The 22,883-nt window shown below is 40.2% G+C and overlaps 1 protein-coding gene across 1 annotated transcript in view; it reads right to left on the bottom strand.

Moving 5' to 3' along the window:
- The window catches only part of LOC118323327 (paralemmin-2-like), a 30,767-nt gene extending 8,760 nt beyond the window's left edge, over positions 1 to 22,007 (bottom strand). Inside the window, exons 1-3 of the mRNA XM_035655276.1 lie at positions 21,773 to 22,007; positions 2,436 to 2,487; positions 1,117 to 1,197 (exon numbers count right to left, since the gene is read on the bottom strand). Coding sequence (XP_035511169.1) covers positions 1,117 to 1,197; positions 2,436 to 2,480 — 126 coding nt within the window. The 5' untranslated portion in view covers positions 2,481 to 2,487; positions 21,773 to 22,007. The remainder of the gene's footprint in view (positions 1 to 1,116; positions 1,198 to 2,435; positions 2,488 to 21,772) is intronic.
- Between the last annotated feature and the right edge of the window lie 876 nt (positions 22,008 to 22,883).

Raw genomic sequence — 22,883 nt, 5'->3', positions numbered from 1 at the left:
TTCCCCTCCTGCTGTTTCTTTCTCTTAACGTCGCCTTATTATTTTCAACACTGGAACAGCCAGAGATTGAATTCAATTCATTTCCTCCTGTAGGTCAGGTTGACATAGTAACAAAGAATCCCTGGTTGTGGAGCTTTCTGCAAATCAAATGAAATATGCTTGTGTAACTAAAAAAAACAGAGTCATAATGGAGTCCAAGTGACCCCACCCAGAACACTTGAGCTAGGCGTTGGCTAGCGAGTAACTCAGTTTGGCAACAGTCATAAGACATGACATGATATTAGGGTGGGACCCACCAATGGTCAATTTTTAACATGCAGCAGCTGGGATGGAGGGAGAACAATGAAAACTAAATGTTGTAGATTCAAGCCCTCAGCTTTCACAGCATTTACACATTTTTGTAAATTTGTATTTTATGTACAAAAGCAATAAAGGAACGTTTTGACATTTTAGGATATACTTATTGGCTTTGTGGCCGAGAGTAAGATGAGAGGATGGATACCACTCTCATGTCTGCACTGTAAATATTAATCTACCACTAGCAGCCAGTTAGTTTAGCCTTAGCACAAAGAATGGAAACAGCTAGCCTGGCTCAGGTAACAAAATCTACCTACCAGCATCTCTAAAGCTCACAAACTGCTATATGTTAGTTTTTGTATTTCTATAAAAACCGAAATGTAAAAATGACACGTCTGGGTTTTAACTTGTGCTTCTTTATCTTAGTCTTTATGCTATGCATAGCATTTTGCAGTAGCTACATATTTACCGCACAGACTCGATAGTTCTCATCTAAGTCCTAGCAACAAAGCGAAAAAGCATTTTTTTCCAAAATTAAAACAGCTGTGTCGTCTTTTAGAATTTGTCTTTTGTACTGATGAAAAAACAAACAAAATATGTGTTAATTAGAGAGCTTTAGAGGTGCTGAAGTCAGATTTTGTTAAAAAAGACCTAGCTGCCCTTGTTTCCAGTCTTCATGCTAAGCTGTTAGGTTAGCTACAGGGCCCTGAATGTGCTTCTAGTGACTGTTGAAGCTCCTGTCGAAGACAGGGGTGCAGTTCCACCTTAATAAGTTTGGGAAGGATTTGCTTCATTAAGAAAAACTTTATGTGCCATCACCTTTCTCTGGGCTGTCTTCAACCACTCCTCATCTGTCTCTCTCCGAAGCTTCTTCTCTTCTTCCTGCTGTCGACGCCTCTCCTGACAACAGAAGTAAAAGTGAAATCTTTGAAGAGGGAATGTGAGGAAAAAAGAAAACAAAAAAAAAAAGACTCTTGGGGCGGATTCATCTTTCCTGTTTCCAGTTGTTGAAGTGTGTCATCAAACAAACAGAGGGAACACTCTGGACTCCTATGCAGTGGTTGTGAATTTTAAGAGATTATTGAGACAATGACACCACTGTGAAATAGATTCACATACCACAGCTGATAAGGCAGGATGGTCAAATTCAGTTTTACAGTGTCTATTTCTAGACCTGAAGACTGAATCTCTAATCAATCCCAAATCCCCTCACTTTGCCTCCTTAGCTATCGAAAAAATGCTAAAGCCATTGAAAGTAACAGCCAGTCTATGCTGCCTTTTGACACATTTACATACATGTAAGGATTTACATAGCTTGAAAGTAAATTCTGCAGTCTAATGCACACAAAAAATTACATTTTCTAAGAATGTTATCACTACTTACCTTTGCATTTAAAGTCTTCCTGTAAATTTTTATCTCAGCAAAAAAAACAACAACCTTGAATTATACCAAAAAAGCAGGTTAATGTGCACTTCTTCTACTGACAGACAGAACTTGATCCGAGAACTCTGTACTTATGCTGGTGGGTTACACCCGCTTTTTGATATAATTCTTTGGTAACACCCCTTTGCAGTCATGGTCCCTGAAGACAAGGACTTCTTCTGTATTAAAGTGAAGTACTGAGAATGACAGAGAGAGAGAGAGGGGGGATATTTTTAGGAGACGTGACCGACAGATTGCAGCAGGGAGATACAGCTGGCAGAGTGCGGAGATGCCGAGAGAAATAGTTCAGTGACACAGCACATTGTATGCATGCTGTCGCCGTATCTGTACTGCTAATGGATGCTGTAAACATGCTGAGGTCCACTCCAGGCCCTCACTGTCTCTGGTGAAGTGGGTCACTTGTGTTTGGGCAGATTTTACATTCGAGAGAGGTCAAGCAGGCTCTACTCAGGCCCTCCAACCTTTCATTTCACAGATCAGTGATTATTGGCCAGAAAGTTAACTCGGGGAATGTTCTTTGCATGCTCACTTCAGGCGGTGCAGATCAAGTGAGACCGTTCCGCTGAAGTGACACAAGACAATGTTGGTGCGGTAAGATTATTTTGACATGAGGTGAAAGTTCAAGTTGGTTTAACGCAAACTGAAGTGGACAGTGAAAAGACAAAAGTAAAGACAGAAAGAACTACATTCTCACCGCTATGGCTTGCAGCCTTTGTTGGTACATCTCTGCCTCATCCATGCTGGGCCTTAAAACAAAATACAATAGAGATGTTAAAGTTGTTAAGCAGTTATTTTTAATGAAATGAGAGGGAGAAACACATTTATAATCATCAAAATACACCAAACAGGATACATGGACTAGAAAGAATGTGTTACAATTGTACAGCATATTGTAAGTATTTGTTACAATAATTACATTAGAACATTATTTATCAAATCAGCTATGAAGTTCAGGTTACTTTATTTGTACCCACAGGTAGAATTACTTTGCAGTACAGCTAAACAGACAGCTCAATAGTTAACAGGCATTTGGAACATTTTGTCAATAACCCCTCTTCTAATTTGACAATAATGAAGCTTGGAGATGATGAAGGATGAGGCTGGGGTTACTTTTGTAAATTTTAGGCATGTTAGCAGTGTGGCTCTAGGGATAGCAGTGTGGGTAAGATTGTTGGTCTGTAGGTCTGAAATATCTCAACAAGTTTGGGACTGGATGTTGTGTAATGGACTTAACGGCATCATCCACATTATAGACAACTCAAGAGATGAAAGGAAAAGTCTGATTGCTAGAGCTGATTCGATGATGACCCCTGATAGAGTTCATGTCATTCATAGAGAAAAAGGTTACAAGGGGTACAAACTTTGTCAACATTCAGTATCTCAGAGCTGGTTTTCGCTCCATATTAATGAGGAGGCAAATTCAAAGGATTATTGATTGATGGAGGAACACTCACTCACTGAAAGAGAGAGAAGGAAGAGTGATGAAGAGACAGTACTGTACTATATTGATCCGCTCTCACCCTGACTCACAGATTAAATATCTAAGGCCTTGCCAAGACACAGTCTCAGCTTTGACAGGCAGAGTGGGAGGGAGATCAGCCTGTAGCGTGAAGCTGTAGATAGACATAGCTCACATTCCTCACACATTTAGCTTGCACTCTGAACTTTCTCAACGTAGTCCAGGCTGTGAAGCGTACTTTAGCTCCACCTGTTGAAATTACATTTTCATAACCGTGGCCCTGACTTTGTTCAGTGATTATTGAGTTAGGGGCCGTTCAGATGTGGCATTTTTTGCACGAGCCAATGTGTCATTTTCAATGGAGACGGTGACAAAACCAAAAGCTACATTGTCACATTCACTGTGACAGCCGTGATGCGCCGCAGACACCACGCGCTGCTCAGGCGGACTGTGTCCACGAGCCGTGACTATGAAAAGCATCTCTGACAGTTCAATAGTTTTAGAAGTATCTGGGGGCTATAGGATGAAGGTAAGTGAAACGTAAATTAAAGGAAAGGAAATGAAAAAGAGAAAAAAAAAGTAAAAGAAACAAAAATAAAATAATTTCCCTTTTGACAGTTTGTGATGTGAGCATTAAAATGGTGGATGATCACATTAAACACTTCTCATGCTTTGAACTGTGACCAATCAATTTTTTAACCATGATGTTATCTATTCAATTTGAATTTCTTCACAGACATTAGGATATGCACAGAAGCTTAATATAAAAGTAATGCTCCTTGGTTCATAATCCTGTGACAGACTGCAGACTCGTTACATCAAGGCGTCTCACTGCAAAGGGTCGTCGCTTTGAAGTCAGCAGGCTTATGAACCCTTTGAGATGTATAATAAGTTACCATTAATGGCTGTTTGTTAGTTCACCAGAGATCCGCTTCAGGCCCCCGTGTCCTGCCTGATGAGTCATGGTGCTGCTCAACTGGAGAGCGTTAACTTCAGCTCTCCACTTCGTATCAGAAAATGAGGTGATGGAGTTCTGGTGTCCCTGTGTGCTCTTTTCTGGCTCTACACGGGGCACTTTCGGGCAGGAGGAGGGGTTTAATACGGAGTGCAATTTGCTCTGACCTCTGTGCAGGGGGACGGGTACCAATCCCCAGTGGGAATAGATATCATATTTTCACTAATATACAGGGAGGTGACTACAATAACAGGACTTGCACTGATGTTTTATAATATAAATACAGATTTGTTACAGACATTCATTTTTTCTCAAAAGACAAATGCTACCGACTGTGATGATCTCTCATGTGTGTGATGAGTTTTCCTCTAGCATCACCAAGAGGTGGACATTTGTGCTTTTGAGTAAAATGCCCATAATTAATGGATGGATTGTTGTGAAATTTGATAAAGACATACAGGATGAATTGGTCAAAATTTCGAGTATATTTTTATTTATTTCTAAATACCTGCAAAACTAACTACATTCAATTCAATTTTATTTTATTTATATAGTGCCAAATAATTAGTTATCTCAGGACAGGTCAGTCTAGACCGTACTCTTTGTAATATTATTTACAGAGACCCAACTATTTCCACCATAACCAAACACTTGGGGCCACTATTGGAGCAAAACAACTATTCTTTTTACAAATATGAGTAGAAAGTTGTGTAACTATATCTCAATCTGTGTGTGCATAATCAGATTTGTAAGTGTATTAGATGATCTCTAGAGATTTGTGAATGTGTGTTCAGAATCTGTAAAAAAAGAAAATCTCCTAATATATATTCAGATTAGCCAGTGTATTGCGATTTGTGATGTTTAGACAAATCTGTAAATGCATACATACATATTAATGGATGAGAAGTCTTAAGAATTGGAAATACAGACAAGTCATCAGTGTTTTTACACGTTACTCTTGCTACACTTCTGCACTGCTACTGAGGCAAACACACAAATCTCTTCACACACATAAATTGCCACATGCATCTGCAGATCTCTGCCACAGCAGAAAAACCCTTACACAGAGTTGTTACAGATGACTTGTCTGTATTTTCCAGCTCTTGGAGCAAATACTTTTCAGCCATTAATATGTATGTACACAATTACAGATTTGATTAAACATTTACAAATCTCAATACAGGCAAATATGAATACAGTTTTCGAGATTTTTTTTTTACACATTGACAAAACTGAATACGCAGATTCCTGTACACATTCCCAAATCTCAGTACATATTTATAGATCCTTTTGCAAATCTGATGACGCACACACACAGATTGAGATACAGTTACACAACTCTCCACTCCCTTTTGTAAATACTGGTAGTTTTGCAATAATAATGGTCCCATACAGTGGCAAGAAAAAACTTCCTCAACTGTACTTTGTGTTTAGTGCTAATAAGGAAACATTAGTATGCTAACAGGGATGTCTCTCTACTGCCCCCTACAGCTTTTCTTTTGAGCCAAAGCCGAAAGCTTGCTTCCTCAGCTAGCTCCCTGTTAGCATGCTGATATTAGTATTTATCTTGAGGGACTGCTGTGCCTCAATACAGCCTCACAGAGGAGGAAGATGAGTTTATTTGGCACGATAGCTGCATTAAATTACTTTACCCTCCAGATCATCTGGAGGGTAGCTCACTCTATCCACATAAAGCTGTAAGCTAAGTAGCTTTAACTGTACAGTATGATTTTAGTTATTCCGGTCATCTCAAACTGCAACTCAAAACTTTGAAGTCTGAGACCTATTGGCATTTCTTTGATTCTATTTACACTGGCAACAATTTGCATGGCTTGCTGTTACATTAAGCTATTATGACAACTGGCAATCATCAGCTGTCATGTCACCAATCTAAGGTTCAACTGGGGTTTAATTTCAGTGTTTTGATGTTTATTGCTTATTTTTCTGATTAAAAATGTTTGAAAAAGTAATATAAAATGTAGTACGTCTAAAAGTGTGGTTAAACTTTATTTAGTTATGAATATGGGAATGAAAAAATCTTTTGGGAACCACTGTACTAGCTTATCGTTAACACTGTACATTTATACTACATTCTATATAGCTAGTTTATTGTTCACACTATACATAACAAGAAATTGCTTTAAACTTAATTTGATCTCTTGGTATCATACATATTTATAGTAGATATGTCTAAAGGCTCTTTGCTACTATTTACACTTTCTGTTAAACTGCAAAACTAAATTTTGTTATACTGGTTGACGGCAATAAAATCAAAATCCCACAAATCCCTGCTGACAGACTCAACAATTGCATAATAGTACTGGAGTACTTCTCCATGATTTTTGCAATGAGATGAAAAATCTCCTATGGTTTAATGTTCAGGTGTACACATGAACATGGAAGGGAATATAAAGGAGTTACAGAAGTAGCAGCAGGAGTTGTAGCAGAAGTGACAGCACGGTAGTGTTGCTTTATAATCTCACTGACTGAACTTTGTCACTGAAAGCCAAGTGATGTCACACGTAGAACAAAGCACTGCAGAGATCAGAGGAAACACAAACATCGAGACCAATTTGATCTGTGATACCCAACAACATCCATCGAGCCCACAGGTGGCACGTGTACTGCATCTGTGTGACATGCGACGGAGGAATAATGAGGACCTGTGACTGTTCATGAAGCAGGAGCACTGCTGGGAGTTTTCGCTCTGTTTGAACATAAAAAGAATCTCATTGAGAAGCACAAGGTCACTGACAACCCCGAGGGAACTGCTATCTCCTCATGACAGCAGCCTCAGCCGATACATGCACACACACATGCACGCAACAACACGAAACAGCAGCCAGCACACTGCCTTGGAGTGAATATGAATATGATACTATGGTATATGTGCTGGGTGTATGAGTGTGCGAGTGTGTCGCCTGGAGGTTAATGAGATGAGAAATGGGTGACAGGAGGGGGTTGATGTTTTGTTGGCAGTGTAGCCAGTGTTTCACAGACATCATTATTCTCATGGTAGCCCAGTGGAAACAGGCTTATATGATAGATGTTAATCATACATATATCTTTCTCAGGATGCAGAGAGACAGCAAGACAACCCAATACCTAAACAGCCTGATGACAAGAAGGGCACCAACTTACTGTGGGAGGATTAAAAGGTTTTGAGTGTAAAAATGAAGGAAGGCGAACAGATGTGGATTGAATTCCATGGAGGTTTATGACCCAGGAGAAATCCCCACGGTCTAAATAAGAGAACAGAATGTCTCTTTGCATCAAGCACATGATTCACATTTAGTGCTGCAGCGTTCAGTGGGCTGAAATAGTTGTTTTAATGTAGTTTTTTCAGTAAAATTACCTGATGAGCAAGTTATTGTGTTTTTTAAACACATGGTAGAGGTGTTCTCAAGGGGGTGGGAACTTTGATTGTGACTATGTGGACAGAAAAAAATATTTATTGTTATTACTTAGTTGCAGTGAAAGCTGATATGATCAATATCTTTATAATAACAATCTATAAAATGACAGTGTGTAATATGAGAGTTGTCACACAGAGTGATGAACCTACACAGAATTATCACCTGAATCTGCAGCTGCCCTCAGCTTTATAGTGAGTTTCAGCTCATGTTTAACTGTCCAGGTCCACAACTTTACTGTTCTGGTTCTCACTCTCACTTCTCACATAGTGTAATTTTTTACTTCATTTTTCAGCCACGGCATGCAGCTGTTTTCAGAGAATAAACTCAGTGCGCACTAGGGCTGTCAAGAAATATTCTAAACTTATTTATATAATAGATTTCCAAATTTAAAAAAATAATCGTACAGTCGATTCTGAAAATGAATAATTGGTTGTAGGGGAAAAAAAGCAGCACTACCACAGCTGTCTGTCTCCAGCTCTAGTGTGGGTCTGGTAAGGAGCAAGGAAAATATGCTATATTTATTACATAACCCACTGATACGAAAGGAGAAATACTGAGCAACAGAGAGCAGGACAGGGAGAGAGAAGCCAGCTAACTTAATAGCGTGTAAACAACTGTGGGATTAGGGACAAAGTCACCAAAAGGAGAGAGCTATTGCTTGAGCAGAACTAGTGTATGTTTAAATGTCTAGCAGGCAATTATTTGATGTAATGGAGAATATAAAACATTAAGTGAGTTGAGAGATTCTATTATTTGGTAAAAAAATTATAAAAGAAAATATAGTTTGTCAATTTTTGTCAGAGAAAAACAAGAATTCTTTTCAGCCTTTTCCTTGTCATCAATATCCTCATCCATATCGTAAATTGGACCAAATCCTGAGCTGAGTGTAACGTTACATCCCTGTGTTGGTGGAAAACAAAAAAAGAGGGTAAAAATATTAATATTAATAATATACACTCATCAGGTGGATAGAAACATGAGTCTATGTAACAAAGAACACAACATTGAGTGTGCAGGTGCTGCGAATAACTCAGTAAGCGTTAAAATAACATCAATGGAAAGTAACGTCTTGTGGGAATCACTGCTTGGTGTTAATGTTAGCGAGCTAGGCTGTGATCTATTTCTGGGCTGGGGAAACACAGGAGGAGAAAACATGCCATGCTACTTGCTACTAATTTCTTTGCTGCAGTTTAAAGAAGCTGGACAGTGTGCAGAAATCCTTCCTCACAGTGCCCACTGCCTCCAGTGGTTTTGATTTTTTCATGTATGCTTTTTCTATACAGCCACAATTGGAAGCTGCTTGCTCGTAAAAAGTGAAAATGTTGACCGAGCCTTCTGAGGCACGCAGTTAAAAGTGCACATAGAGCAGAAGAACATAGCAGTGGGAGTACTGCAACATGCAGATAGGTGGGAAATGCGTTTCAAGCTCGGCACTCTTTCTAAGGCGGCTTTGATGTTGACATTAACAATTGGAATCAAGAAAAACGATTATATGCCTTCCTCTCCTGGAGCTTTTGGAAGTTCTTCTAAAATGCAAGGAAGGTAAAAAGGAATTGTGGATATTCTGATATTTAAAATGTCTCTCTGGCCATTTTAGTGCCCAGTCATGACTTATGTGACTTCTCTGTAGTTGTTAACGAGGAGCATTTTCTGCAAGCCAAAGGAAAAGCAGACACATGGATTTCAAAGCCTGTACCACTCACAGAAGGGGTGGCATCTTATCTTCTCCAACCTTATCTTCTCCTAGGGGGTTCAAAATGGCCTTTTACAGCTGTCACTTCCTTTTAACGCACGACTCACTTGTTCAGGTCTGGCGAGAAGTGACGAGAGTGGGTGTGAAGTGTTGAAGCATCAGTGGTACACAAGAGATGAGGCACTGTGTGCCTCTGGTTTTGAAAATACAATTATAACAGCAGGGGGGAAAAATGAAACGTCTTTTTAACGATCTTCAGAGTAGCAAAATCCCAAAGGAATAGCAGTTAGGAGGCAGAAATGAATCTTGTATTCTGTTTCAAAATATTGTGAAGAAAAACTGACTTTTGTTCTGTTCCATTGTGTAAAGTCTGTCTGAGCCAGATCACTTAAAAAAGTAGAGGAAAAGCCAGGATGCAGATCTTTGATCCCTCCTGTTGGGGGGGGGGGGGGGGGATCTAGAGAAATATTCCATGGGGTGGCCAGAAGGGTCGGAATGGAACTATAAGGGTGGCAGAAAAGATTTGCTTGATTTTGCTTAATCACAAAATAACTTAGCCATACACACTTACATACAACTTAAAGCACAAATGAAGATATTTAAAACATTACTATTATTGCACATTAGTGAAGCATTGAATTAAAATCAACAGCATGGCATCAGAAATCCATAAATTTGTTTGTTGTCTAAAATGCCGCGCCACAAACAAATCCTTAAAATTAACTGCATGCAGATATGGGAAGCTTTTATAGCCTGTTCCTGGGTGGTGTAACACAAGGGTCAGCAACCTTAACTATCACATTAGTGAAAGCATTTGAATTAAAATATGTAAAGGTGGCATCCAGATAATTCGTAAATTGTTTGTTGTCTAAAATGCGGCCATAAGAGCCTAAATCTGAGAGAGCCTTATAATGCTAATTTATTGCCACAGTCAGGCAAGCAAAATATCCAAAGATATAAAACTCAGAAAGTGACACACAGGTCATGGAATCCCCGTCTCACACGGCCATAATACAGAGAATATTGTTTTTTAATGGAGCGGGTATGAATCAGTGTTAACCAGTAATGGCACTTTTAGCATTGTGTCCACGATGGATGTCGTTTGTCAGGCGTAGGGGGAAACTGGGTGCCAGCCAGGACTGCCAGCCTCCTCTCAGCTGATACCAAAGAGCCCTGGAGGGGGGGGGGGGGGGTGACTCAGATCAATGTGCTCTGTGTCAGGGACTTCCCTGTGGCAGACACCCCCACGCACACACATACACACACACTTGTATTCATTAATTAATTTAGGCATAACTGCATTTCCTCTCATAATCATCCGATGTGTTTGTTGTAATGTTTCTACAACATGCAGGTGTGAGCGTGTGGGCCTCCATACTTTTATCTGTACTTTTAAGTCATATCACGTTACTCCCATCCTTCTAATGCAGGTACTTGTGCTTTCTGTCTTGTTCCATGTGAATATTCAGTTTTCATTTCAAGCTTCGAGGTCCTCCTCTAACTGTCAGATGAGCTTATCTGTGTGCAGTTGTCATCTTGCGGCACAGATTGTGAGCCATCGTGTGTGTCTGCTCCCTTCAAAGGCCTGCGTGCAGCCTGATGTCAGTGTGACTTACTTCATCATTGGCTCAAATCAGCATCAAAGCCCCGGCAGACGAGGCGGCTGCAGATGGATGCTGTGTGCTCGGTTGCCTTGTTTGTCTGAGCGGCTCTGTCAAGTACTTGTTAATTAGAAAGAAGGGACGCCCGTGCTTCCCAGCTGGGTGAATGCTGCCCTGCGCAGCCTTCAGTATTTAACCCCTCCCTTCTCCTCAGATCATCGAAATATAATCTTGCTCATTGTTGCACACTGTGCGCTGAGTTCTTTTCTGTCTCAGTTTGCTCCCCTGTGCACAATCGAACTTTCTCAAAGCACTCCTCGGCGTACATGCTTTGATGCTCTGATGCTCTCTCACTGTTTAGCTAGAAAGAGAAGTTAGGTATTATCCACAATGTGTCTCAAATCCTACTGCAGTCACTCCTGAGCTGGGGAACAGCTGTGGGATTGGTGAAGCCAGTGATTATACACATAAACTGGTAATTCTAAAAAACAAACCTCCATCATACTTCAGACCAAGCATACAAACAGTTTTACAGAATGAGCCTAGCGCAGGGTTGCCAGTGCCACCCGTCCTGTAAAATATGGGATCATCTCATCCCAAAACCCTCAAAATGCACTGTCCCTTACTGAATAAGAACAGGATGTGATTTGTCTCGTATTTTTGTGCGCAGCCTACTCTGATACACTACGTTTTGACATGCCGAGTCACTTAATGTCATTGTTGTCCTGGTTACAGAGACTCAGACTCGTTTTTGTAGGCGAATACCTCCAGAGTTTGTCCAAACACAGACCTGAATGGCAACCGGACCACCAGTGGATCAGTTTCATCGGTGGGAATGAGTATTAGATTAAATAGAGTACTTTCTGTTGCCCGTGGTGGACTGTCCGACCTACAGCAACATTCAGCAGGGGAATGCCATGTCCGAGTAGCACAAGGGCAGAGGACACAGAGTAAGAGTTATTTTGACAAAATTTTGCCCATGTCTATGATCTGATATTTTCATGCATAATATAATTGATGCAACTGTGCTTTACTCTGATTGACTCTGTATTTCCTTTATATTCATGTTGAGACATAAAAAAGCACAAATTGTTGCATTAATATTAACCAGAATGCAGAAAATGAAGTGTCTGACACTAAATATTTCATGAGGGAGGACGCCCAGACAACCTTCTTGGTTTGTGTCACCCGGGCATAGAGCGGCTGTCAATGTGTCCCTTATTTTTCACACACTGAAGGTGGCAACCCTGGCCAAATGTGACATACAGAAGGGAATATGAAACATGTTCAGTGTTTATAATTGTTTTGCAGTCCACACAGTGATCTATAATATGCCAAGCTAAGATGTATGTATAAATTAAATTTCATTTTCAATATCTACATTGGAGAAGTCATTTTATTTTTCAGTGTTTTTTCATTCAAGTCCATATGAGTGCTATAAGCAGTGCTCCTGTCTTTATGCATACAGTTTTAGTCAAACATTTACTGTTTTAAGTGTCTGAACCCAGGATTAAAATTTGGAAATGTATGTGTTTCAGGAGAAATATAAATATGTGCGTAAATGCAGCTGAAGAAGTTTCGACAGTTTTCCAGAACAAATGGTATTCACAAACTGCTGACTCGGCTACAGTCACAACAAATTGCAACACAAGTTGCTGTTTCAGCTTCAACTGCTATAGGACAGATTCAAGTATGTTTGTGTGTGTGGTGCAAGAGCACTTTATGCTATGGCAGTGTGTTAAAGTGGTGGTGTCATAACTGATGCTGGGATGACCATGTTCACTCTCTCTCTCTCTCTTTATCTCTGTATCACCTCAGGCTGGCCATTATTTAAATGTTGCCACAGTTGCATTTCATGCTCGTGCCCCCTCTGCTGTGACATGGCAACCAGCAAATTGAGCTCAGTCCAAAAAGTGAACCAATCTAAACATAATTAGCGGGTGCATGTGTGTGTAGAACAGATGACATAGTTCAACACTATGCAATGATCTCATAAGGCTCATAAAAGCAGTGTACATTATTGGAAGAGTTATTTAGTACTGCACTGAGGCAGGCAGAAATGTCCTGTATTTGCAGTAGAGTGATGTGCAAAGTGATGTGTAATGTCCTAGTTCGACAGTCAAAATTACTTTTCACATTATGTATCCTATCATTTTAATCATATAGTTTGTGTAAAAAGACAAACCTAAAGTTCCTAAAATAACCATGGGATTTATTTTAGTCAGAAGAAGCTGACCTCTGCAGGAGGCTTACAAGCCTCCTCTTCTTTTTGCCCCCTCTGCTCCTTCCTTCCTGTTTTTGGATTGAACTGAATTCCCATAAGGCACGACTACTGCTGGGAGAACTTGGACAGACTTTGCCGTCACAGTATTAATCACACAACAGCCTGTTAATTTTGTCTCACTTGATCTCTAAATTGACAATCAATACACCACGTTGCATAATATGATTGCTGATGCAGCTCATTATTTATATAGCCTGTACATATTTCAGCAGATGAGCTGAACAGTCCTGTCTCACTCTTCCATAAGATGTCTGACCTTCCTAACTCACACGCAGCTGTTTTCAAGGTCTTAGTCTACTTAATCAAGTTATAAGTTATAAGCACTGCGTAAAATATACAGAGGCAACAACGCTGACTAAAGCAAATGTAATGAGTAAATGTGTGCGATAGTTAATCTATCACTCAGCGAAGACCTTGGTCAAGCTATTTTGGCACTTAGCTGACATCTGCACTGAACTCTAACCCTTCTTTTTAAAGTTGCATGCTAACACACAAAGGCCCAGGGGCAGACTTTACCATTAGGCAAAGTAGGCATCTGCCTGGGGCCCCCAAACAAGAGGCCTCCTTATGTCTATATAAATGTATATTATATATCACAGTATGCATTTATATATAATATGATATAAAACACAAAAATCTATTCAGTGAAACTTCTCAGCTACTGGCACAGATGAAGTGAGTCTTGGAAATGGCAAGTGGACCAGACCGAGTAGCTACAGTTAGAGGATCCACCAGCATCGTTTCAGTCTGCTGTGGCTTATGTTAGCGGTAATACTTCCAATACGATGAACCATTTGCCATCAACAGTGTGTCCGCTGACAGCACAAGGAGGAGGAGAGAGTCTGGTAGGGAAGAGCAACTCCTTCTTCCCACAGCATTTAAACAGATTCAGACATGACAAAATCCATAACTTAAGTATTAACATGTTATTTATATAAAAATAACAAAGCAGCATTTTGTGTTTGCACAAATTATGAATCCTATTCTTTTAAATAAGATTTAACAAAGTCTTTTATGTTATTATCCAAGCAAATAGTTGCTTTAATCTTTGTCTCAATTTTATTTGTTGACTCCTTCTGAAGACAAATTCTGGGACCCACAGGATTCTTTTGACCGCCCGCTTCAACCTACGTCCAGGTCAAAACCACTGCTTCTGTGAGATTTGCTTTGGGTCCCACAATACCCACAGGATCCCAATCCCAATGCAGCATCACTCAATTCTTATGCTCTTCACCCCACCATGCAGAGTGGAGAGTAGCTGTGGGCCCAATGAGCGTGGGTCACGCGCTATTTGTCGCCAGATTCAGCGCTTAACCCTCGAGTGGTGGGTCACCAAAAACTTCAGTGAAAGACTGCTGTCACATGGCACGACCAACTCCTCAACGAGTCCCTGCTTCATCCGAGAATGACAGTAAAGACTTTGCTGTTGACTGGTCTGAACATATGACTGCACCCATGGAAAACTGTTTAACACCAATAATATTGTGTGAAGTGTGAGAATAAGGCACAAAGGAGGCCTTCAAATCACTAAATCCGCCCCCGGAAAGAACGCACAAAGCTTGTAGGAAAAGTTAACTATACAATTGAATCTGTTTACAAAGTCGACAGCTTTACTTCCATACAGTATGTCGAGCTGTCTTTACTTGCACAGAACTAGAGCTTCCAAAGTCATCTCGGCTTTAATCGTGCATCTTCCATTTGCTTGCAGCTGAATAAAGCTAATCTTTGTGCTAAGACGCTATAAGCCTGCAGTACCTCTCCATGGGATATTTCCCTCCTGTTGAAGGAAATCAAAGAGCTTCTGCAGCCTACACATTTATGATCACACACACAGATTCACCCACATTCTCAAACAGAAACATATGATTTCACCAAATGCGTGCACATTGATTCACCCACAAAGTAGCCAGAAGGACGTGGCATGCTGGCCCTTAACCAGCTCAGAGCAAGAACATACAGCATGGGCTGAATCTGACAGACGTGACACACATGAGGAGCAATTATGCAGCATTGTCTCTCTGTCCTCCCACTCTAACTGCCAATTGAGCTCTGTCTTACTCTATCTGGCAGCACTGCTTAATTCTTGTTTATTCAGCATGGCTCATGGAGCGCTGGGGGCACACACACAGAAATCTGATCTGTGAAGGAATGTGTCTGTATGTTTTGTACCACTGCACTGTGCTGCTGGCTGCCTGTGAGCTAAATCCATACAGCAGCAACGCCCCAGGTACAGAGATAAACAAGAGGCCCTATTTAGGCCCAACAACACTTTTCTGTTTCATATTTACTTCAGGTCTATGTTTGAGGCTTCCCTTCCTCTCCTCTGCCCTTCCCATATCTCTCTCCTCCCCAGAGAGAGGGGAGGCAGGGATCAGTGACGGTCCTAGAGTCAGATATAATGGGTGCACATTGCATGAAAAAGGATTAACATTTACTGAAGGTCAATATATGGTGCTAATTGCAGTTTTAAGGGGATTAAAGGAGCAAATATACAACATGCATTTGTTAGCACATTGAACTGCATATGCCAGACATCAGTGATGACCATACCATAAGCATTATTTCCCACTTTTAATTCAGTATGGTATGAGATTAAAAATGTAGAGGCTTGAAGCTTGTTTCACTGTAGATAATTTATCAAAGTCCAGTTTCATCAACATCAAGTTGCACTGCACTATTATCAAATCAGCACATTGACTTCACATATTTAGCTGTAAGTCGCCAGGTAACAGGGTCACTGGTTAAACCAAAACACTGGCGAGCGCCACAGCTGTGGCATATTGGGATAATTTGCAAAGCAGTCTGCGTTTTCTACAGTAGGACACTTTTCATGTGTTGTGCTAGCTATGACAGGCTGGGGCTGTTCCCATGGAGTGCAGTCTGAGGAAATATTGGATTTAAATGTTGGTTTTGCCCTGAGCAAAAATTGTACTGTTCCGGGTACAATACTCGAAATATGTAAATTCTATGTATTTTTCCCTCCTCTTTTGGATTGTTAGACATATGATCCTTCATCTATCTAGTGTCAGCTGGCAATAAATGGGAAAGAGGGAAAACTATTTTGGGCAATAGAAAAGATATTTCTTGCCTCTGCTGATGCGCTTTCTTTAAATAGCCCTCTGTGTCTGTTTTCTTCAGATCACTTCATATTTCTACTTCATTTATTTTCCCACTTCACTTAATCTGCTTTGCTTCTGTTTTAAGATGTAAAACAAAGCACTACAGCTATTAAAGCCTTAACTCCATCGAGGAGCAAAGTGCTCAGTCACACAGGCTCTTAACCACAAGAAACATGGGATCCATTTAAGAAAATGATCTCACTCCCTGGCCCAAAGCTCATTAAAACATACAAATAGTTGGCAACTGGCCTGTGACCCACTTTTTTAATCCAGACTTGGTTTAAACACTGATCTAGAGAGACACAAGGTACTGCAGAGCTAAAGGTTGAATTAAGTTAATTAAATGTAGGAAGGAAGAACAAACTACTCATAATCTATCCACTTTCCGAATGGAAATTATCTCTATTATATTCTCCTAACAAAAACACTTGAGTGTGTATAATAATGAGATATTGGGTTAATTGGTGGGTTAATAATTTGTACTGCTTTAAATTAATATTCCTTTTTCTAATAGGACTCCTTCGCAGTCATTGAGAAGATTGCCCATAAGCAGTTAGTTGATTACTGCACCATAAATCAGCTTCATGTCCTATGCCAACCACCGTGCTGAAACAGCTCTTCTCAAAGTGATCAATGATCTCGGAGTAAATAGTGACAAGGGTGACGTTTCTATTTTAGTATTAATGGATTTGAGAGTAGTGTTTGACACAGCTGGTTTCACCCTGTCTAAAACGACAACGATTTTCTGTGTCTCACAGGAATTTTATGTTTAGGAAAGTTGACAACATAGTCAAAGTGTATACTGTATATGGAGTCCCCCAGGGGTCCATACTGGGTCCACTGCTGTTCCGTTTCAGTCACCTCCACAAAATACGGAAATACAGTTTATATTATCACAACACACAGTTGTATCGTTCCTTGACCTTATCTTTGTGTAACTGGCTGAATTCATCGTAGACATAAATATTTGGAAGTCCTACAACTTCCTGCAGCTCAGCAAGGACAAAAACGAAATTCTTAATGTACTAAAAGTCTGTGGCAAGAAATATGTTCTCATCTAGCTTCTATCTGTCCCTGGAAAGTATCACACAGGTCAGAAATCTGGGTATTATCATTGATTCTGACCTTAATTTTCAGAGCCACATTACTAACATAGCCATACTGTACTACATCATCTTCACCTCTGAGCTAGAGTGGGCTCTGATTGCACATTCAACATCTGAATGAGTGGACAATGTTTCCATAAATGTTAATTTATGAGCCCCACGCTGACCATATCTGCACTGCATACTCCCCCCTCATAACTGGGTCACCTGATGAGAGAGTAATGGATCTGTGGGACAGTCTCATAAATTATGCAGAGTAAGTGAGAGGTAAAAGACAAAGAAAGAGGTTAGTAGATGTATGACTGTAACAAGCAGCTGGAAAAGAGAAAGAGATGGAGTGTCTGAGACTGTGAAGGCTGTGCTTCTTTGTTCTTTTTTGGTCTATAATGAGTTTAAAAACGATGGCTTTGTGTTCTGCAAATAAAGCAAACAACTAAATCAGGGCAGAGGTTTTGTGTCCTAGTGGTGCCTATCCATCATGTTGCAGAGCTGATTCACAGGTCATAAGCTGACAGCGCATTGTGTGCTGCAGGCCCCTGCTCTTTTTTCAGCTTGTCAGCCTGCGTATTCTTGAAACGTTTTAAGCCACATGATGGACATCAACAGCCTGGGAGTTTTAGAAAGAAAAAGGTGGTCGGGAGCAGCATTTCAGGTTAGGTCAATGCAAGACTGAGTGATCCATCAGTGTAATTGTGTTAGAACGTAACAGCTTCTTCGACGCAACAAATAACACATCAGAGCAAAGCAGGGTGGAGAGGAGAGGTGTTAATTCGGTTGACGCCTAGACAGATGGAATCTTATTTCCACAATGTGCAAGTTAAATAAGATCTGTTTCGAAAGATTGTTGAGGAAGACATCATTATAATAAAAGAACCGTGAGTTAACTACACTAAACATCATATGACCAACAAAGTAAACAAGAACACATAGTTGCCAAATGAATAAAACTCAATGTGATGTCGCTGCTGTCTGACCTAATTGGCTCTAAAAAACATACAATGGCATACAAACTGAGGCCATTACAACCACAACACATCTTCCCATTAATATGCTGGCAGCATGGCTCTATTGATGGTGATGGTGATCTGTTTTCTTTGGTCCTGACCAAACACAACACAACACAGAATACATTTTTTTACAGACATTCATGGTGGCCAGAGGGTGAATCCTACTGACCTTGGCATCCCCTGACTTTTCCTTTTTGTGTGTGTGTGTGTGTGTGTGTGTGTGTGTGTGTAAAATGTCTCAACAATTATTGGATGTATTGTCATTAAATTTAATTAAATTAAACGTAGCGATAGTGGACATGGTAAACACATCAAGGCACTACAATATGTACAGTAAGTGAATGCATCACTGTTCATACAACCACAACATTCGTCGCTCATTCAGACTTATATTAGTTTAGTCTGTTGCTGTTATGTTCAGTTTAGTCTACTTTAGCTGTTTGATTCATAATGGCCAGTTCACTTATCTATATTTGTTGATAGAGCTTCATTCATTCATGTGAAAACATCTGCTAAGCAGAGTCTTAGAAGCACAGCACAGCCACTAGTGTGGCTGAAGACCTTCTTGTTAAAGCAAAGTAGAGCTATGGAAGCAACACATCTTACAATGCTAAATTGTGCGTGTCCTGCAAACTATATTTTAGTACGGTGGAGGCAATAGATCAGGATGTAAAGTAAGGACAGCAGAATATTTAGCATTTGAAGCAAAAATACTGTTCAATATTCACAGGGAACTATTTGACCATTCTTTAAAGCTAGTTCTGCAAAAGCAACCCCGATTAGATTTTTTTAAGATTGAATGATTATTTGAAAAATCCTGATCCATCCCTAATGACTTTACCAAGCAATTTTCCAACTTAAGCTCAATTAACCCATTAACAGGTTAGCGCAACCACACTGCTACGTGCATCTCAGGTGCGCCTGCAGCGAGGCTTCACTAGAGAATTGATTTCTCACCTATTTTTTTCCCAAGCCACACGTGGCTTCCAGCAAAAATAGACAGAGAAAAGGATCTGTTCATAGTTATATCGACATTAAACCAGCACATATACGCCTTCACTACAATGTTTATATCTGTAAAAATGTAGGATTTCTTTTTACTATCTCCTGTATCTGTTTCAGATTCTCACGTTTCTGTGGACAGAATCCATTCATATGCTAACAAGGCTTTTATTGTTCAAAGGTAAAACGTAATGTAGAAAGATAGGGCTGGTAGCAGAATCGCTCTCTGTGCGGACACCACAGGCGTGCGAGCCGCAGCAATTTAGCGTGGCAGCCATCTCGAACCGCTCACGCATGCAGTGTGGACAACGTGTCAAATATTCAAAACGATCAGTTATCAAATACACAAAGAAGTGGGCTTTAAGATTAACGGATTAGAAAGGATGTGGAAGTTGTTCATTCTATAATGAATGGGAAGCCTGTCAGGATGTGGTAGTAGAAGATACTACCACATCCCTACCACTCTGTTACTCACTGCACTTCACATTTTGGCCTCACAAACCGATTGTGTGCTTGAGAGTCATCTATAACCAATCGTCCTACACTAAAGAGCTGTGGGCGGTGTGAAAGTTAAGATCCTGCTTCATTTTCAGTAAGATGCCTGTTCAGAGTATTTCATGGTGACCTATAACCTTCCACCCCTCCTCCATGTCACCAACACTTTGAACTGCCTGTGTAAAGTCCCGACACCGCAGGAGCATTTTTAGAGATTCTGTCCAGATGGAGCGTGAAGAACTACTCCCTTCATCTCTCTCCTTCTCCCACCGATCCTCTCTTCATCCTCCACCCCCACCACTGCGTGTCCTACCTAATGAGGCGCTCCGCTTCAGCATGTGGGTGTCTTATAGTGAGTCTCAGCAGCCTTAGGCTCCAATCTGGATTCTTGTAACACTGTCAGGCCCTCAGTGTGCTGCAGATTTAACTCTGTCTCTCTGTCTCAGATGCTTGGAGATAGCTCCAACATGCAGACACATATAAACACATACAACCAAATGCATCAGCACACACACTGCATATTTGGTTCCCTTACATTATATTACCATGTAGGAACTCACCTTTGTGACTTTTACTTTGGTGATTTATGTACATTTATTCCAGTAGGATTTTGACTGCAGGACTTTTCTTATATCAGTCTTTTTTCCTTGTTGTAATATAATTATTACTTTAGCAAAGTATCTAAATACTCCTTTCGCTGCTGTAATATTTCTATATTTTATTAATTAAAAGTATAGATAAGAAATTATATTATATTAATATTTGGCTGACATTTGGATATTTTCATGGCTGAAAGTTGTTGTTCATTGCAATATGTGACATACGCAATGAGCACAAATTAGTTTAAACTAAGCAGTATTGCTTTTGGCATATTTTTCCTCATCTTGTAATTGTAAGTTGTATTTTGCTTCTGACACACTCAGTTTGGGTAACATATTTAAAGCAATTATTATCTGATATAAAAAGCCACACATTGTGCACCTGTGAGCAAAATCTGGTGGAAGTCAGCTGACAATATTCATTATAACACAGCAATTTATTTTAAGGATGAGAAATGTGATTGCAGATCAATTTAGAAGCGTTTCTGCGTTTCCTAATCACAGCCTTTTCACCATTTTTCACCCAAGACCCAAGAAAGTTAACTGACACCTCAGATGGATTATTGCCACAGACATCAGAGGAGAAAGCACAGACAACAGACAGCAGGCGGAACAGCACACAGGGAGCCAGGGCCAAATTGGTGGCAGCAGTGATGAAGATGATGACAGTGATGCTGATAGGTGGTGGTGGTGTGCCTGGACTGCAGCCACCAACATTAATAAAAGCAACCAGACTAAATGGGCTTCTTGTGCCTTGGGTGGCAGACAGAGTGTCCCACAGCTATTTGTCTCCTTAACAGTTGGGTCATATTAACTCTGTCTGCTGCCAGGGACGGAGGTCTTTGAGGTTAGTAGGGTTTCCACTGGTGGGGACGCATTGGAAGTCACCCATGAATGACTAGTTGTTTATTGTGTGGTCTGTACTGCATATGAAATAGCTATTTTGGATGCAAACTGTAGTTTTATTTGCACTATCACTATTTATTTGCATTTGTACGTTGTAAGAATATCCAGAAATGTTCATGGGGACTTTCTTGCACATTAATTTATTCTTGCTTTCTCATCTCTAGCCCCAACAGTTTAACTCGTGCAATAGTAACATAGCTGCTTCTTTAATGCATTTTCCTCAGGCACGAATTATTAGTAGAAATAAATATCCAAGAGGTCTGAATGAGTCTGAGCTTTCTGGTGCTTGTTTGTGGAAGATTTTTTATAACGGATCGTTGTGAGAAAGTTCACAAAATAACTGGTTGTTTAGCAGGAATAAGCAACAATGGGGGAAAAAAAGGTCTTACCTTTCACAACTTGCAGGTGGTAGAGTTCACAGCAACTAAATTCAGTGTTACCAAATGAATGGGGTTGCAAACAGGCTGTGTAAGCTCAGTATACACTCAAATCCGTGCATTTAGTAGTTTCAGTTTCAGGCGGAGTTTTGGGGAGTCCAAACTGACCATAAATTCCTACAGTGAGAGGTGGGAGTGACTTTAGCCCCGTATGTGAGTGTGTAAGTGGAGCAGACACATCGTGGCGCTGCAGACTCTACTGTCCTGCAGTCAGAGGGCAACGACACCGTTAACTTCACTGCCTGCTCCATGCTTTGCTCTCTGGACTACAAACTCTAAGGACTACAAAGTCCCGCCTCCCAAAGTTAGCAGGAAGGACAACAAACACCCCCCTTAACTCTCTGCCAATCACAGGTAGCTAGTATATCTAGTTCGCGCAGGAGAAAGTGATTGACAGGCTTGTAACATGTTCACTGACACCCTGTAAATCTAATTTTCTGTTATAAACAGCCCCCTTTTTAAAAATCTTGGATGAACTCCTTTCTTTTTATGAGTGGCACTGATAACAATAACATGTCACCCAGTCTGATACAATGAGATGAAAAACGTCTTAAATATCTTGAAATAAGAACTGGTGACCCGATACAATTAGTAATTATAAAAAAATAGTCAGTAACCTTATCCAAGTATCACAATATTAAAGTAACGTAAATTGATAACTTTCCGTTATTTTTAGATTACCTCAACACCAAATATGTGAATAAAACCAAGGGGTTCTTTGTAACCCTATCATATGTTTGTGTGTAAAATCTTAATCTGCAAAGTAACTAGTGAGTAACTATAGCTGTCAGATAAATGTAGTGGAGTTAAATGTACAAAATGACAGAAACACAACCTTTCTTATTTCCAGGTGATTTTACACTATGAATATGAAATATTACATTTCTGCCAATAGATCCTTCTAATAGTTACATACTGGACCTTTAGGCTCTAGCAGTCGTATAGAGATGTATGAAGGGCTGTAGAGCGGAGAGGAACAACAGATTCAGGTGATAATTTGTGGGTTCATCACCTCTTTCCTACCACAGTCATGTGATTTATTGTAAAAATATTGATTTTAGAT

The sequence above is a fragment of the Morone saxatilis genome, unplaced genomic scaffold (assembly GCF_004916995.1).
Source record: "Morone saxatilis isolate NCDOM2014 unplaced genomic scaffold, NCSU_SB_2.0 Contig14, whole genome shotgun sequence".
NCBI lineage: Eukaryota > Metazoa > Chordata > Actinopteri > Moronidae > Morone > Morone saxatilis.
The sequence above is the reverse complement of the archived record's forward strand: the minus strand, read 5'-3'. Positions and strand labels throughout refer to the sequence as shown.